General features: G+C 36.4%; 1 protein-coding gene across 33 annotated transcripts in view; it reads right to left on the bottom strand.

Annotated features, from left to right (window-relative positions):
* Rims1 (regulating synaptic membrane exocytosis 1) overlaps positions 1 to 18,206 on the bottom strand; it is a 492,115-nt gene that overhangs the window by 142,016 nt on the left and 331,893 nt on the right. For 32 of the 33 annotated variants that reach the window (XM_090338562.1, XM_090338560.1, XM_090338558.1 and 29 more), the window contains 8 exons: positions 15,755 to 15,801; positions 12,807 to 12,919; positions 9,848 to 9,978; positions 9,037 to 9,208; positions 8,757 to 8,910; positions 6,255 to 6,326; positions 2,131 to 2,287; positions 1,112 to 1,237 (listed from right to left, as the gene is read on the bottom strand). In XM_090338562.1, the coding sequence (XP_090194688.1) occupies positions 1,112 to 1,237; positions 2,131 to 2,287; positions 6,255 to 6,326; positions 8,757 to 8,910; positions 9,037 to 9,208; positions 9,848 to 9,978; positions 12,807 to 12,919; positions 15,755 to 15,801 (972 nt within the window). The remainder of the gene's footprint in view (positions 1 to 1,111; positions 1,238 to 2,130; positions 2,288 to 6,254; positions 6,327 to 8,756; positions 8,911 to 9,036; positions 9,209 to 9,847; positions 9,979 to 12,806; positions 12,920 to 15,754; positions 15,802 to 18,206) is intronic. The other variant, XM_090338559.1, reaches the window with a different exon arrangement.

An 18,206-nucleotide genomic window follows, 5' to 3' on the forward strand; every position in this document is an offset into this window, starting at 1 on the left:
TTGGCTTTTATACCCACTGAAAATGAAATGGCATATTATACATTTTTCTTGATCAAGTAGGAATGGATATGATTGGGAATTTTTAAACTAAAATTCTACCTTTTCTATGAACAAATTAGATACACTGGAAGTGATACTTGTTAACAAGCCCCAATTAAATTCAGAGACCTGATGAATGTGACAAAGTGGTGCTTGCTCAGTTTAGCTCACCTGAGCAGTCTAAAATCCTATTCTTCAGAGCAGTTTCCTGTCCCAGCATCCATCATTGATATCGCTATTACCCTCCTGATGGTCGTGACCCCACATCCCAGTCCATGAGGTAGTTGGAAAAGTCATTCTGGACTTTGTCCTTGGTTCCATGGTAAAGAATCACTCAGTAGCACTATCATTTCTCTATACCTCACAGGCACTTAAAAAGTCAGAAGAGAATATCCAACACATACTGGATATTGTGAAGCTTTAATCCAGTCTCTGAGCTTCCCATCTGCCTCATAATCAATACAAGCACATGATTGCAAGGCTCTAGGGACAGACTGAACTACAGGTTCATGATGCAAAGTTGCATCATAAAAAGTGCAGAGCTAACATCATATTCATATAAGACAGAACCCATCTGCATATCTTACATCTTATAGACATTTATGGAAAGATATTTTAAAACCCATTTCTCACAAATATTATAGGATTGAATTTATATCAGAAAATCTGCAATATTTGCTGTCTTTCAGACAACCCATATTCAAAATATTTTCATTATAAAGTGTTTCATTTTGTAATTTTGAAATTACAAAACAACAGCATCTCAAATATAGTGACTCCTAAAAGATTAATATTTGAAAATTGCTCACGTAAGTGCCATTCTATAATTTAGGTCCGTTATCTTTTCAGCCGGCTAAATATAAAGCACGATTGAAAAAAAAACAATATAATGTTGGCCCATTCGTTCCTAGAGTTACCTTTATGTTTGTATGTCTTAAACATTTCCAGAGTGAAGTTTGGAGTTGAATGATGAAATATTTCACTTTTTAACATACTATGCCACACTATTTGAGTGCATCAAATTAAAAGAACGAACAACTTACAAGGTTAAGGTAATAATTTGGACAAGTACCTGTCTTGTTCAGATAAATATTGACTTTCCACATCTCTGGCTCTGTGGTCAATGGGAGATCGGGAGGCATCATGGTGTCTGGTTGGAGAGCGTGATCTTCTGGTTGGATGAATTTCATCTAAGCTCCTAAAATTGATTACAAAAATACTGTCCAAAAGTACTGACCAATACCTAGCCATGTTGCACACATTAAGGAAAATAAATGGACAGAAATTGGCAAAGAAATAATGTGTTGGAAACAGTGTGGATATCATCCTCAAACCAACTTTTATTTATTTTTCTAAGTTTCATTTTTGTGCCATTCCTGAGGCTTCAAATCAGGGTCTCTTCCTCTTACTTGGTTTTTGGCTCAAAGTTGACATTCTGACACTTTAATCCATAGCCTCACTTTTGTTTTTTTGATGGTTATCTGCAGATAAAAGCCTCACAAATTTTCCTGCCTGGGCTGGCTTTAAACTGCAGTCCCCAGATCTCAGCCTCCTGAGTATCTAGGATTAAAGTTGTGAGCCACCAGCACTCAGATCTCATACTTGTTTTAATCGATTATTTTAAAAGTATGCACTCTGTTTTGCTTGAGGTCCATTTCTTCAACTTCCTTTTTACATCACAACCAAAAAAGGGACATAATGATCATCTCATGCCTTCAACCTTTGCTACAGGGCCAAAGGAAGATAAGATAGGATAGTACATGTGTTTTAGTCAATTTTTCCTGCACTGAAACTTCTCCAACTACATGATACTAAATTTCCTTTAAGCTTTCCCTCTGCCATTTTCCTCCGTAGTTTTGCTTCATCACTGCGAGATTTCCCCTAAGAGGAATACGAGATAGATATTCAATCCTTTACCTGGAATATAACTAATTTTCCATTCTCTAGAGAATTTCTTAAAACTAAAGAACAAAGTATTGCTTAAGTTGAGTGAAGAGTATTTTGCTGCAAATGAGTCTAGATAAACATAACCATTATTTCATTGCAGATTGATTCTTATGGCAATTCACACCAAATCTCTCGAACGCCTACCTCTGTAATGGCACATTTGGTAAACGTGAACGCGGCCTTCCCTGATCATCGCCGCGATGAGGAGATACTGAGCGTGAGCGGTGATGAGTAGTTCTTTGCTGTTCCGGTACTGTTAATGTGGTTCCTTTCATTTCTCTAGCACTAGACCTATAACCCACTGACAAGAATACATATACACACACACAAAAGTTAGGGTTCTTCTATCAGGCAAACATTAAAAAAATAAAATTCTACAAACGCAGCCATCAACCTATTCATCTTAAATGCCATGCAATCAGTGGTGTTAGCCTTGCCTTCCAATGTAGTATGTATACGTACACAGAGTGTGACATATACATGCATAAGAACGGTTACTCTCTGGTTCCAAGCTACTATGAGGGTACCGACTACGAATGTGACAATTAATGCCTCAGACATTATGATGACTTGGGACTCTATTTTAATTAAAGGAACAAACGAGTTAGTGGCTTTTCAACAACATACATCAGGCAGTTGATTGTGAACTAATAATTGGCAAGTCAATGCTTAGAAATTAGGTATCTTTTTCAATTTAAGTAAGTTCTTTATTTGAATCTTCTTCTAAAGATAAGTTAGTTTAGATGAATTGCAAACAGATCCACTAATAAATTAAGAATAAAAGTATCCTATCAAAAGTCTAGGATAAAAAAGAAAACTGCTAGACTACCTTTAAAAAAAGGAAGAGTAGAAGAAATGGAGTATTACAAAAAATAGATTGTGACTTTTGCAAACCATAGATAACATATGAGTGAAGATGATGATGGTAATATATAGAGAAAAATTAACATTACTAAGATATCAGATGTAATCTGGCTATTTCTCCCATAGATTTTTGTTAATATAGCATAACTTAAATAATGCAGTTAATGAAAGTGCAAAGTTAAAACTAAATTATAATGGTCTTTCTCCTTGAAGTATAAATTTCTTTTTTTTAATGTCATCTCTAATTTGATTCAAAAATGGTAATTTCAAATGTCCAGCAGCCAAAATCTAGAATGCAAGGAAAATAAAATTATAATATGTGGTGAAAGAAAATAACAGTTATATTTACAACTATCCAAAATGTACAAGAACCATGCAAACAGAAGTTTAGCTGGGTAATTCAATTTTTTGTTCATCTTTACGGCAAAAGTCCTGTGTTATTCTTTAAATGCAAAAAAAACCCCACCTCATTTCTAAAAGCTAATAGGTTCCTACCAGTTAATCTGATGCAATGTCATAAATTCATGTCTAACCTGTGAGGAAGATCTTTATAAGGAGTTCATCGAATGTAAATTCACAACCTACTGTATTTATCTTTCCAGAAAAAGTATTAAATGTATGGATCAGACTTTAGAAAAGTCAAGGTATGTAGACATTTAAGATTTGCTCTGGCCGAGCATTTTGAACTAAGTATTTGCAATTCTTCTGGTCAGCTGGGGACTTCAGCAATATAAATTTTCTCTTCACACTGTACATTTGAAAATGAATAAGCTATTTTTATAATCTATCTCTAACAGTCAAGTAAAATACACTGTGCTTATTAATACACTCATTGACTTCATTTTACCTTATTGCATATTTTCTCAATACGTCATCTTTTCAATTCATTTAAAAGATGTGCTACAGTGTGATTCACTACATTGTATTTGTGTCACGCAGCTTTACATACTACCATCTGTGCATTATTGGATTAATAATATCTCAAAAATATTAGTAAACTATATGACTATGAAGAGACTTTTGAAACACAAATTTAAATTTATGATTGATATAAACTTTTATAAGTCTATTAAAACATAGGCCCAATGCATTTTAAAATACTAAATAAATCTGGGTGCTGGTGTCTCATGCCTGTAATCCTAGACACTCAGGAGGCTGAGCTCTCAGGATCAAGGTTCAAATTCAGCTCAGTCAGGAATGTCCCTGAGACTTTTATTTCCAATTAACCACTAGCATTAAACAAAACAAACAAACAAAAAACTCAAGGAAAGGACCCAGAATTTTTTTTAGAATTTTGTGTTCATTCGTGGTATAGTAGATCCCATAACTCACTTTGGTGTTTTTTGTTTTGGGGTTTTTTTTTGTTCCCATAAGTTATTTTAGCTGTTCAGAAATAGATGTCTCAGACCAAAAGAAAAAAGAAGAGAAACTAATCATGTTAGTAAATTTTTAATCAGCACATCAACTGTGCTATGTCATCATTAAAACAACAAAACTTTAGGGGAATACAATGTGAGATCAATCCATGGAGGAAAATTTTATTTGCATAAGTTGGTGAAAACATAACTCCTAAGTCAAGAATTATGTTATATGTAATAGCTATCCTATCTACTATATTAACTTATTAATCTCCCTACATGAATATGTCCATGGATTTAAATTTAGTCATTTTTTGTTTCAATTTCATAAAAAAAGAAATAAGCTGTTATATTTATTCCAAAAGTTTCTGTTGAGATTACATACAATTGCTATGATTATTTAAGAAATAAAACAACTGCTGGGCACAGGTGGTTCAAAGCTTGTAATCCCAGATACTCAGGAGGCTGAAATCTGAGAATCATGATTCAAAGCCAGTCTCACTAGGAAAAAATCTGTGATGCTCATATCTCCAATTAAGCAGCAAAAAGCTGGCAGTAGAGCTGTGCCTCAAGTGGCAGAGTGCTCGCCTTGAGCCCAAAAGCACAGAGATAGTTCCCAGGCACCGAGTCTGACACAAAGAAAAAGAAGAAAGGAAATAAAAAGAACAAACAAAATGTTATAAAATGTTATACAGTATTATTCAAATCTGCCTCTTATGCTTTGATTTCAAAGCATAATATCTAAATATATAGCTTTTGCTTTAACAATATGTGGTTTCCTACTTTCAATGTGTGGTGTGGGGACTGAATCCAGGACCTACAAGGAACTATAAAAGTGATCTGTGCTTGATCTACACAGGGCCCTGCAGCCCTTCTGTTGGTATTATGTTTGTGAGAAAGTGTCTTCCCAACTTTGCCTGAGGGGGCCTCAACCATGGCAATTCTTCTACCTCCACCTCCAGAACAGTTAAGACTACATGCATATGCCAACATACCCAAGCCTATATGTTACTCTCGTACATGATTAATTCTATATTTTCTCTGAATTATAGATAACAGATCCAATTCTCCATACCTTTCTCCTATGTCTAATGAAGTTGTATGCACTACATCAAATTGTGACTTTGGTCAGTAGTATAGGGAGTCAATTTTTCTAAGGTTGATAATTTACCCAAACTATTATTGCCCTCAAAATAAGTTCATCTCCTGTTGAAAAATCACATAAATTTGAGGACACATATAAATGCAATTCAAATGAGCTGGCTTTAATAAACCACATTTCTTCATCCCAGGATTCTTGAACCCATTACTTATGTAAACATTTAATTTCCTTTTATTAATAAACCAAAGGAAATTATTTAGAAGTAACCATTAGTACTTGATTTTATACACTTTCCTGATTAAATTCAGACGGAAAGTGAACATTTGAACTGTAGAATAAGGCCCCAAATCTTAAACCACTATATAATGGCAAAATGGTTCATTTCAGATGCACTTTGCATCTTTCTGAAGCATTTCCTTATTTAAAGACATGTACACACACAATCTAGGCAGTGTCAGTGGTGAGCACATCACAAAAGCATTAAAAGCGACAGCCATGCCACATGCAATTTCCATCTCTGCCATGCATCTTCCTCAGTATATTCCATGGACGGCTCTACAGTATTTTCAGAAATGGAAGAAGAGAACAAATCACAGAAATGCAATATATAAAACACAGGAGAATGGGATTTTGAAACTAAGAAAATCAACCACATCCTTTCAGAATGAAATTCAACTGTTTACTTTTGCTCGGAGCATCGTGAAATCCAGAATTTGTTTTCCCTGACTAAATGCTGCTTCGCAGAAAGAGCCTGATTAAATGAAGCCAACTGGGATGGTGTTCATAGATGCTAGTTCGCTTTTTCTTTTTCAACGTTTCAGCAACTGGAAACACAAGTCACCATGGAATAATATTATACTGATTTTTTTCCTGTGCTGCAGAAATCCAGAAGTCTGGCAGTTGACACACAGAGAAGCTGAGCCATGCTCTTTGTATTCACGCACCTGGAGGAACTACTCCAATACCATCATCAACCTCATAATCTGAGATGTCACTATCACTGATTCGCTGAGATCCTGCACAACAGTAAGGCAAACAGATACCTCTGTGTCTGCATGGTAAAGGACAGGCTTATTTTTTTTCTTAAGACTAATTATATTGCTACTAAATGATGTGAACAGAATAACATAACTTAAACAGATAGTTGAGATTTCAAGAAGGAATTGTTTGCCAGGTACTGGTACTGGTGACTCAGGCCTGACTGAAATACTAGTTACTCAGGAGGTTGAGATCTGAGGCCCAAGATTCAAACCCAACTCTAGGAAGAAAGTCCATCAGACCCTTGTCTCCAACTAACAGCCAAAAGCCTGAAATAGAGCAATGGCTCAAGTGGCAGAGTATCAGCCTTGAAAAGAAAAAGGCCAAGTGAGCGGGTAAAACTATGTGTTCAAGCCTCAGTACTGCTACAAAATAAGTAAATAAACAACTGAAAATACAAACAGATAGACAGGCACATAGATAAATAAATGTATGCTCTCAAAGTGTTGTATTTTCTCAGAATTTCTTCTTTACTATACTGAAGACATAAAAGCAAAGGAGCTAGCTATAGGGAATAAGACTTTGTTGAGATTATTTTTCATTTAAAATTCTACTTTAAAACTTCTACCAAAGTGAAGAAATTAACCTAAAGAACCTTCTTGTGCCTTCCAAGGATGCTGCTGAGCAGAAAGGCTCCAAAAGATTTCTCTTGGCTGAAGCTCTATGGAGAAAGAAGTTTTGACAAGGCATTGAGGCCATTTAGAAAATACATTTTGCTTCTAAAATTAGCCATTCTGTGGTATCAAAAATAAATTTGGAGGAAATGATTGATCAGAGAAGAACTAACATGTAAAATCCAAATGTAGGGGGAAAAATCAGTTTGGTTAGCAGTTACCAAAATGAAGCTTCTAAGTTTCAACCGTTAAATGAGGTATTTGCTCACAACTCAAAAATTACTGTGTGTGTGTGTGTGTGTATGAATTTTGTGTTTGTATGTGTGTATGTACTAGGGCTTGAATTCCGGGCCTCACACACATACTTGGCTTTTGCTGCTTAAGCTTTTAGCACTGCAGTTTGAGTTATAGCTTCCCTACTGGCTTTTTGCAGGTTAATAGGAGATAAGAGTCTGAAGGATTTATTTGCCAAAGCTGAGTTGGAAACTTCATGCTCAGATCTAAGCCTCTTGAGTAGCCAGGATTATAGGTATGAGCCCCAAGCACCTGGCTTGACTAGATATTGATAGAATTTCTCTTTTCTTAATCAACAGTAGAACATCAATGTGCTTACAGATAATTTAAAAACATTTTTAAAATGCTACAAAAGTGACAAGTAATAATATGAGGGTACCTCTAATAACTATAAAGTTAAAAAGACCTTATTAAATCTCAGAGTCAATACTAACAGCACAAATGACCCTAGCCATGAACCAAAGAACAACTCAGTCTCTTAAAAAATTACTATCCGGACCGGGAGTTTGTCCTAGTGCTTGCCTAGCATGCATGAAGACCCGGTTCGATTCCTCGGTACCACATACATAGAAAAAAGCCAGAAACGGTGCTGTGGCTCCAGTGGTAGAGCTCTAGCCTTGAGAAAGCCTAAGGATAGTGCTCAGGCTCGGAGTTCAAGGCCCAGGACTGGCAAAAAAAATAAAAAAAAATTACTATTCCCTTTATCATCCAAATCCATCCGGGGCATAGTAAAGTGGTGGGCATTCTCAGCTTGTGGGAAACCCTGAGATGAATGCCAGCACGCATGCAGAGAAATGGGCATCGATAAAATATGTTCGTTTTTAGGAATGACAGCCATTTTCTTAGATATTTCCAATGATTATTTTTCTAACAAAAGAATTCACATCCTTTTCTGGTAATTTTTAATTTATTTATGTATTTATTGATAGCTTCAAAGCACAATCACTAGAGCTTCAATCTCCTGAGTAGTTCAGATTACAGATGGCAATGTCTGGATGATTTTTGTAATTTCTTACTGAGACTAAGCTTTCTTCTAGTAGAAACACATTGTCCGAACCAGACTTACAGTCTCCCCAGTTCAGATTCAGGTTGCAGGGTTGTGCTGAGAAATACATCTTTCTGGAGCTGGGTTTTCAGAGTGTTTTGACATGTTAGTTAACATGTTAATGACTATATGACTTAGCTTATTATACAGTTACCATTTGTAAGCTACTCGGTCAAGTGCATGATAGAACGCAAATAAAAATACACTAGCCTCATCTAAGATTGAATACAAATATTTAAAAAATTCCTACCCAGACGTTTCTGCTTTCCAGCTCTATGTGATATATGCAACTAGATTGTGAAAATGAAGAAAATACTACTGCCGAGTATTTACAGAGATGAAAAGGTTTCTGGTAGTTTGACAGCTCATAAAACGTTTGTAGAGTATTTTGAATGTTAACCTTCTTATTATTACAAAATCTTTAATCTGTGAGAACTAAAAAGAACTCAACCTACTTTGTAGCTTTTTACCAGAGCTTTCTCCATGAAGATGTCGTCTGGGAGGGAAGGGTGATGGCTGAGGCAGAGGTAGCGAAGATTCATCATGGGTCTGAAGTTTATACCAGTGTGGCTCATCGTCTAAAAGTGCTGTCTCCAATTCTATAAGGATCTGAAAAGATAGTTCTCAAATGAAGTCCGGCACCTTTTTCTAAACACTACATAAAAATACGCAGGCCAGAAATAGATTGCAAAGCATCAACAAACAATTGAGTTAAATCTTCCCAGCATACAGCACCTCTCCAAGAAATTGGCTTTCTTCCTCTTGTGCTCTTGGCTGATCCCACAGAGTTATTTCTAACATCCGCTCTCGAAAATCGCGACGATGTACGTGGGAATAGACAAAAGTTTGGTTCCATTTGGGTTCTAGAACTTTCTTTACGGTTTTGGTCCTCCTTTTACTTTTGTCACTAAAAAAATAAAGATGGTTTGTGAATGAACAAGCAAAAATAAGGATATACTGCCATCTACTGTAATTCCATGTAATAGTACCATGAGAATTCACTGGAAACCCAAGATCAAGAAGTAGTTATGCTTCTAGGTACATACACAAACATACATTTTAATGATGTGTCTGTCTATTATAGATACATAGATATAGAAAGAGAGACAATTATTTAAAGTTGGCAGGATATTTTCAAATTAATAAAAGTCTCCAGGAACCCAGGGCACCTAGCTACTTGAGGGGCTGAGATCTGTGGATAATGGCTTAAAGCCAGCTTGGTCAAGAAAAGTCTATGAGAATCTCATCTCCAGTTAACCATCAAAAATCTGGAAGTAGAGTTGAATGGAACAAATCAAGCAAGAGCATGAGACCCTGAGTTTAGGCCTTAGTATGGGCAGAAAAAACCAAACAGGTAAATAACAAGTAAATGAAATAAAACAAAATGAAGGACTCCAGGGGATATATGTTTTTTCAGAGATGACATATCTGTTCCCTCAGGAGAAACAAAATTTATTACATTTTGAAGATGCATGTTATAAAAGAAAATTCTACTTTTTCCATTTGCATAGATTTAAACAAATGTTTTTCTTCAATTATTTACTACCTTCTATCTGGAAGAAAATACATTTTTACATAGGGATTCCTGGGTCGACTGTCTGCTCTAGGGGGTAGATCTGTTGCTTGTAGAACATTCACAATCAGCTGATGCCCCACTCTGTCATACCACAGCTTTACCTAAGAGCAAAGAAGAAACACAGGATTCTTTATAACTTTCGTGAGGTACTTAATGCCTAAAATCATGTTACATTTATACTTAAAGAAAGGAACTGTGAATTGCAATAATGTGGAATTTTACACATTGCTTTTGGTAACCACTGCTTTACTTTTTAAATAACTTCTAAGTGTCAATCCTGAAGGATAGTATCTAACAGTATGGAAATGAAGCTAGCAATGTTTCAAGTTAGAGAACATCGCAATCATTATCCTTTCTTATGTATCTTAATTATGGGAGGTGCAAAATGTATTTTGTACAGTTGTACAGATAGTTTAAGCATTTAAATTAAATAAATTTGGTAACGTTAGTTAAGGTATGAGGGACTGGGAAAGATCAGAACATTACTTAGCATGTTTCAGCTTGACATGAAGCACTACCGAATGTTTGCTGGCATTTTCCCATTTATCTTTTAATTAATTAAGCAGTACTAGTTCTAGGGCTTGACCTCAGTGTGTGGGTGCTATTCCTTAGTTTTTTCTGCACAAAGCTAGCCCTCTGCCACTTCAGCCAGGGCTCCACTTTGAGCTATCTTATAGATTTTCCTACTCAAGCTCTCTGTGAACCATGATCTTCAGATCTTCAGAGGAGCTAGAATTACAGGCATGAGCCACCACCTTTCAGCTCCACTTTATAAGATGATCATTCAGTTTTTTACTTATTTAAAAATATGTGTTCTCTCTTCTTTTAAAAGTCATACATTATGAATTTTCTACTGGCATTCTGTAATAAAAATAACAAGCATACTTTTTACATTCTATTTTTATGAGTGAAAAGGACAAAACAAAGGAGAGCTTAACACATAAGTGATTCTTTCAAACTAATGAAGGCCAGAAAACATACCTAACAAGGATTTCAAGATAACTAGACTAAAGAAAAATGGGAAAATAGAACAGCAACATAGGGACCAAGACATGAGAAAGGGTATCAATGTATGTGAAGTAATGCACCTTCCATCTGGCGAATGTAATGTAACCCTTCTATTATATGGGAAAAATGGGAAAAAAGAACAGCAACATATAACAAAATAGAAAGAATTAAACATTAGCTAGTTCAGTGTGTGTACCAGCAGAGAAAATGTCCAGTTCTTTTTACTTTAGGTTATTTTTTATTTTATGGTTAAAAAAACAACATAAACATACATGAATAATGTGCATATTCACATATATCTTATTAATTTGTATATAGTAAGTATATGTTGGAACATGTCTAAGAACCATGATAACAAATAAAACTACAGTATTTTTTTTTTGCCGGTTCGGGGCTTGAGCTCAGGGCCTGAGCACTGTCCTTGGGCTTTCCTCAAGGCTAGTGTTCTACCCTGAGCCACCACACCACTTCTGGCTTTTTCTATGCATGTGGTACCAAGGAATCGAACCTAGGTCTTCGTGCATGCTAGGCAGGCACTCTACCACTAGGCCAAACTCCCGGCCCAAACTACAGTATTTTTAAAGGTAGAGTAAGGGGCTAGTTCTATCTAGCCAGGGGTGGGTGGCTAACACCTATAATCCTAGCTACTCAGAAGGCTGAGATCTGATAATAATTCCAAGCCAGTCCTGTCAGAAAAATCCATAGAACTCTTACCTCCAATTAACTAATAAAAAGCCAGAAAGTGGAGCTGTGATTCAACTGGATACAGCATCAACCTTAACCAAAAATTCTAAGCGACATTGTCCAGGTCCTGAGCTCAAACCCCAGTACTGATGTACACACCCAAGAACTTCGATCTCTCTGAATCCACTGAGCACAATGGATTACCATCCTCTTAACATTACTGGGCAATAGTAAGAAAGATGCTTATACACCCCCCCAAAAATGTGTCAAGGCAGATAGATACAACAGGTTATACTAAGATATCCGATGTACTACTAATAGGACGAGATAAAACTTAAATAAAGCAACAGCTTTCATATACCTTCTTTGACTCATCAAAACCAGGAGAGGAGTAATAAAGATAGACTTAAAAATGCTTGCACTACCCAGTTGCTGGTGGCTCACACCTATAATCCTAGATACTAAGGTTTAAAGCCAGCCCAGGCAAGAAAGTCCATGAGACTCATCTCCAATTAGCCATCAGGAAACCAGAAGGGGAACTGTGACTCACAGTGATAGAGTAGTAGCTTGAGCACAAAGGCTCAGAGACAGCACCAAGGCCCTGAGTTCAAGTCCCATGACTAAGAGAAAAAATATAGAAAGAAGGAAAGAAGAAAGATAGGAAAGGAAGGAGTGAGGGGTAGAGGGAGCGAAGAAAAGGAAACCTGCATTATCAAAAGAAAAACAAATTCTAATTAAATTTCTTTAGAACAATGTGAAGCCATTTTTGTTTCGTAATGTATTTCTCATATCCTGCTTTCTCCAGCTTTCTGTAACGTAACCGTGGTGAGTGAGTGCCTTGCTGACATGTTTCATGTTATTTCTGCAGCCAATACCTTAGGAAGCTAAACAAATTATTTGAAATGTAAGCACCCCAGCCTCTCGGCTTAGCAAGTGGTTAAGTAAAATAAAAGTGATTCCCCAAGTCAGTTACATGCTCAATAATTACATCCTTTGATATACTTACCACAGGAGCGAATATTTTACAAAGGTTAGCATTTATCGGTTAATATTTCTAGAGCACTTATTAGAGATATTCTCTCTCTATATATATATGAATAATGAAGTAGCTGAAGAAATGCAGAAAGCAACTCATGAAGAACAGTAGGACATCAAAGAATTATGTATTAATTGTGAGCTTCAAAAAGACACTAAGAAAACATTAATATGTTCCAGCCAAGTACAAAGCAGTACATACAGAGAGCTGCCCTGGTAAGACTTGCGGGGCATCTTTTAGAGCTCCAGGGCTTGTTGGAGAAATCACAGAAATAGAAGGCCTTTCCATCTTCTGAGATTCAAAGGAACTTGAACCTACAATGGGAACAAATTGTATCATTTACCGAACTCTGAAAATTCCTGTTATTTCTAGAAAGTCAGACTATGGAATAATCTATGGGCAATAGGATCTAATTAAAAGGGACAGATGACCCATTTAGTATTTTGTCTTCTTTGGATCTACATGGCTGGAGGTGACCACTCTGCTTGGATTCTTGTGTAAGTTCACACACAGATGTACAGTAATGAGCAAATTCACAAGTGTCATCCTAGCTACTCAGAAGGCTTGAGGTCCGGGGAACAGGGTTCACTCTTTGACTCCACTTCTGAGCCTCTTCATATGCCTCCAAAGACAGACAAACAAGATAGGTGGAAAAAAACCTTTTATTTCATCAAATATCTTTAGGATAATTGTTCCTCAGGTGTCACAATAGAAACAATATTGCTTCCAGTGAAGTTTGCTTCTAATAATTAGTAACTGGTTTATTTACTGACTTACTTGTTTCATTTATTTTTCTGTGCTGGTCCTGTGTTTTTTGGTTTGCTTGTTGTTGTGTTTGTTTTGCTAAAGTCTATCACTCTACCATTTGAGTGCCAGCCCCATTTTCACCATTTTTCAGTTTATTAAAGATACGACTTTCCTGCCCAGGCTATTTACTAACTGAGATCCGGAGATCTCAGCCTCCTGAGGTTGGGTTTCAGGGTGAGTCACCAGGGCCAGTCTAGTTTATCTTTTAATCTTGTCAGTACCTACTCATGTAAGTCTAGTTCCATTTCCACCTTCATGTTGGACGCTAGGTCACATATAACATCAGAGCTCATCTTTAGCAGTTACAAGAATGCCTTTACTATGGGAACCTGGTCTCTAGTCCTTGTTTATGTTAATCTTGTGCATTCTTTCTTTGAATCACTATCATTGATTTGTTTCCCCTAACTCACTTTTCACTAGTTTTATATTGGAGAATATCTGCCAAAGCCAGGTTCTTATAGCTGATGGCTCTAACCCTAGCTACTCAGGAGGCTGAGATTCAAAGAACACAATTCAGAACCATCCTGGAGAGACATATCTGGGCAACTCTTATTTCCAAATAACTAGCAAAAAACCCAGAAATTGACATGTGGCTCAAGTGGTGGAGCATCAACCTTAACCAAAAAAAGCTAAAGAAGAATGTGAGTCTCCTCACTACTGACACCAAAAATAGAAAAGAAATCTAGAGAATCCAGGGTAAGTGTTATTCTACCAACAGTCCATTATGAAACAAGTGCTTGCGACAATTCTCCACTATCAATGAAAATTTCATTACTTATTTGTATTTTACTACACCCATATCATTTATCTAATATCTAACCTTGAGTGATTCTAATTTTTTCACATTGATTAACAGCATCAATTAGCTTCATACTGATATACATATACCTATATACATCAGAGGGGCTCCCTGGACTTCCCTTTTTTCAAATCTTGACACATTTAACTTCAGTGAATTTTTCAAATACCTTCTCATTGGCTTCTTTGTCTTACCTGACACTCATTACCAGTGGAATTATGCAAATATGCTTATGAGGCTTCTGATTATCAAACTGAAAATTTTAATATCTCTGTAAGTACATCAAGCTGAACCAGGATTAGTTCAGCTGAGAGTGTGTCCGCATAGATATAATGTGAAAGGTGTTGGGCTAAAGATTTTTATGTTCCAATCATTACAGCAACAAAAAATTTTAAATGTAACAAGAAAAAACCTTAATGAAGAATGTTTGCAATAGCTGATACATATATAATGTAAATAGCATATATATTTCTTATGTTTTTATTGTTATCATAAGAGTGATATACAGAGGGGCTGCAGTTCTGTAAGTCAGGTAAAGACTACATTTCTTTTTGGACAATGCCATCCCTTCTCTAGCTCTCTCCCAGTGCTAGTACTAGGGTTGAACTCATGGCAATATATTCTCATTTGACTTTTCGGCTACAGGCTGTTCTTCTACCTGTTGAATCACGTCTCCACTTCTGACTTTTTTTTTTGCCAATTCTGGGACTTGAACTCAGGGCTTGAGCACTGTCCTTGGGTTTTTTCCTCAAGGCTAACGCTCTACCATTTGAGCCACAGCACCACTTCCAGTTTTTTCCTATTTATGTGGTACCGAGGAGTTGAACCGGGGTCTTCATGCATGCTAGGCAAGCACTCTACTACTAGGCCAAATTCACGCCCCTTCCACTTCTGACTTTTTTTTTTTGCCAGTCCTGGGCTTAAGCTCAGGGCCTGAGCACTGTCCTAGGACTTTCTCAAGGCTAGAGCTCTACCACTTGAGCCTCAGCACCACTTTTGGCTTTTTCTAAGTATATGGAACCAAGGAATCGAACCTGAGTCTTCGTGCATGCTAGGCAAGCACTCTACCACTAGGCCAAACTCCCAGTCCTACTTCTGACTTTTTGCTGCTTAGTCAGAGATAAGAACTGCATAGAGTTTTCTGTCTATGCTGGCTTTAAGGTGCAATCAGATCTCAGGTTCCTGAGTTGCTACAGATTACAGGAAGTGAGCCAAGATGAACAGCAACATCAATTAATTTATATGGGGCAGTGGAAGGAAATGGTAGGTACTTATTTCCAATTTAGTTCAAATATAATTTCTAGGGTCGGGAGTTTGGCCTAGTGGTAGAGAGCTTGCCTAGCATGCACAAAGACCCGGGTTCGATTCCTCGGTACCACATACATAGAAAAAAGCCGGAAGTGGTGCTGAGACTCAAGTGGTAGAGCTCTATCCTTGAGAAAGCCCAAGGACAGTGCTCAGGCCCTGAGCTCAAGCCCAGGACTGGCAAAAAAACATGAAATTAAAAATATAATTTCTAAATACAAAGGAATGCTATACTCACTGGACTCCAGTGGAGGATGAGAGCTCTCAGGAATCCGGGGAATGTCACTAAAAGAAAGAGGTGTGTAAAAAATCCCATTAGGAAACTTAGCCTGCCTTCCACCAATCACAGCCTATTCATCATACTTCAAAGATGTAAAAAATAAAACTCATTTGGGGTCCTTAAGATGTAGAAATGGAGAAGAGTTACTATTTAAGAGATACTCATATGCATGCATGTCAAAGACACAAAAGAAACTGCCATAAAAAACGTGTCATAATATAGTCCATAGCAAAACATAGTAACATGACACAATCGATTTAATATTGTGGCTAGACTCACCACAATATTCTTACTACCAAAACAGTTAAGTTTTGGAAATCAAAACTAAAATGTTAAAGGTAATATTTCAACTTCCATTCTACAAAATCAAAATGACAGAAATCTTACAAATTAGTAATAAGGCTTTATAAACACATCTGAAGGCGTTTACTGAATGAAAGGTATGGAAACATCTCGATACTAAAATGATCTCATGAATATCATATGGAAAAGCTAAAAAAATAAAAAAGATGATTGCTTTGGAAATTAAAGATGAGTCAAGCTTGCAACAAAAACCAAAACTTGTGATATATGTGCATATATATATGTGCCTGTAGGAATATATATATATGAATTTATATACTGTTATATACAATACATGATATATGCCCATATATAGTTTATAGAGATATATATCTCTATATTGAAGTTAGCTAAATATATGTCTACTTATTGTATGCTTAGAAAGCAACTTGTGAGTACACTCATTTCTGCCACACTCTCAAATTATCCTAGAGGAATATTTAAGATAATCTCAACTTAATTCATTGGCTACTCCAACTTTAAGACCTAGAACACCTCTGTTTATGTATAGAACTACAAAAGATTACGTTCCCTCTCCTTTTCTAAAGATATTTTAGCACTGATTTAAGGAGGTATATGACATGCCAGCATTAACATGATACATTAAAGTAGACTGGAGTTAATGAGTTGCAACACACTTATCAGCACATGATTTTAAGACTTTCTAACAACTTACCTTGTACCTAAGTCCACTGTGATTTTTCTTTACATTTTGGAGGAGGATGAAAATGAAAAAAAAATTTCTCTACTTAAAAGGTTACTTGACGTTTCATTCACATTTTTTGTGCAAACTAGTTTCATGATCACTTATAAACTTTAAAAATGATGAAACATTCTATGTTGGACTGCAATTGGAAGACAGCCTCTCATGAGGCCTTGTAACCCACTGAACCAGCAAACCAACAAAATCCTGAGTGTGTGTGTGTGTGTGTGTGTGTGTGTGTGTGTGTGTGTGTATGTATGCATGTGTGTGTGCAGGTGTGATACTGGGGTTTGAACCTAGGATCTGGCTGTTCTGCACTTATGGCTTTGGGGAATTCATTAGGAATAAGAGTCACACAGACTTTCCTACTCAGGCTGACTTTGAACCTGGACATTCAGATCACTGGCACCTGACTAGCTAGGATTATAGATGTAAGCCATCAGCACTTGGCTTTATTTGTCTATTTTATAAGATATATTTTATTCTAAGTTTTGTGTAACTGATGATTTACATAAGTCATTTACATGAACTTATAATGAAGCATAACAGTAGTTATGTGTCTTTGAAAGAGGGATGGTAAACAAGTAGTTAAAAAAGTTAAAGTAAATTTTAGTAAAAAGCATTTGTTTTGACAGTACTAGAATTGGAACTCAGGGCAGTACATTTGCTAGGGAGGCACTCCACTTCTCAAGTCACAACCCTCAACCCTTTTTGCTCTGGCAACTTTCCAGGTAAGTCTTGATGTTTGCCCCAGTCAGTCTGTACAGAAATCTGCTTACTTACATGTCCCACCAGAAGCTGAGAAGACAGACAAGTGTGATCAGGCTTAGATATTTCAGATGAGGTGAGGCTTCACAACCTTTTTTGCCTGTGTTAGCTGCAACTAGACCCAATTCATGAGTTGCTAGGATTATATACTGAGCTACTGTGTAGAATCTTCAATTTTTAACTTTTAGTGTTAAATGTTTCCAGGATATTCCCATACCTGTATTTCCATTTAATGCATTGCCACAAATTATATGGTAGTTTTCATAGCAATGATAAAGGTTAAGAACTGTGTTTTGTAGGTTAGAAAAATGATTGCTAGATCAAGAACGCAGATGCATCTTAACACTGATCAATGTGTAGGTAAAATATAAAGGGAAATTATGATGCTAGTCAATGATGACATTATTTCCTGATTCAAGTTAATGGTAGTAGCTAAATGGGAAGTACAGAAACATAATCAACAGTGTGTTAATTAGAAAATTTATGTCTGCTTTTTCATTTAAATTGTGCCCTTTGATTCCATATTCCATAGTTTAAGATTTGGCTATGCAAATGATAATACTATAAGTGATTTCCATGCAAAATAAAAGAATGGAT

This window comes from Megascapheus bottae, chromosome 8, assembly GCF_031878675.1.
Source record: "Megascapheus bottae isolate mThoBot1 chromosome 8, mThoBot2.hap1, whole genome shotgun sequence".
Classification (NCBI taxonomy): domain Eukaryota; kingdom Metazoa; phylum Chordata; class Mammalia; order Rodentia; family Geomyidae; genus Megascapheus; species Megascapheus bottae.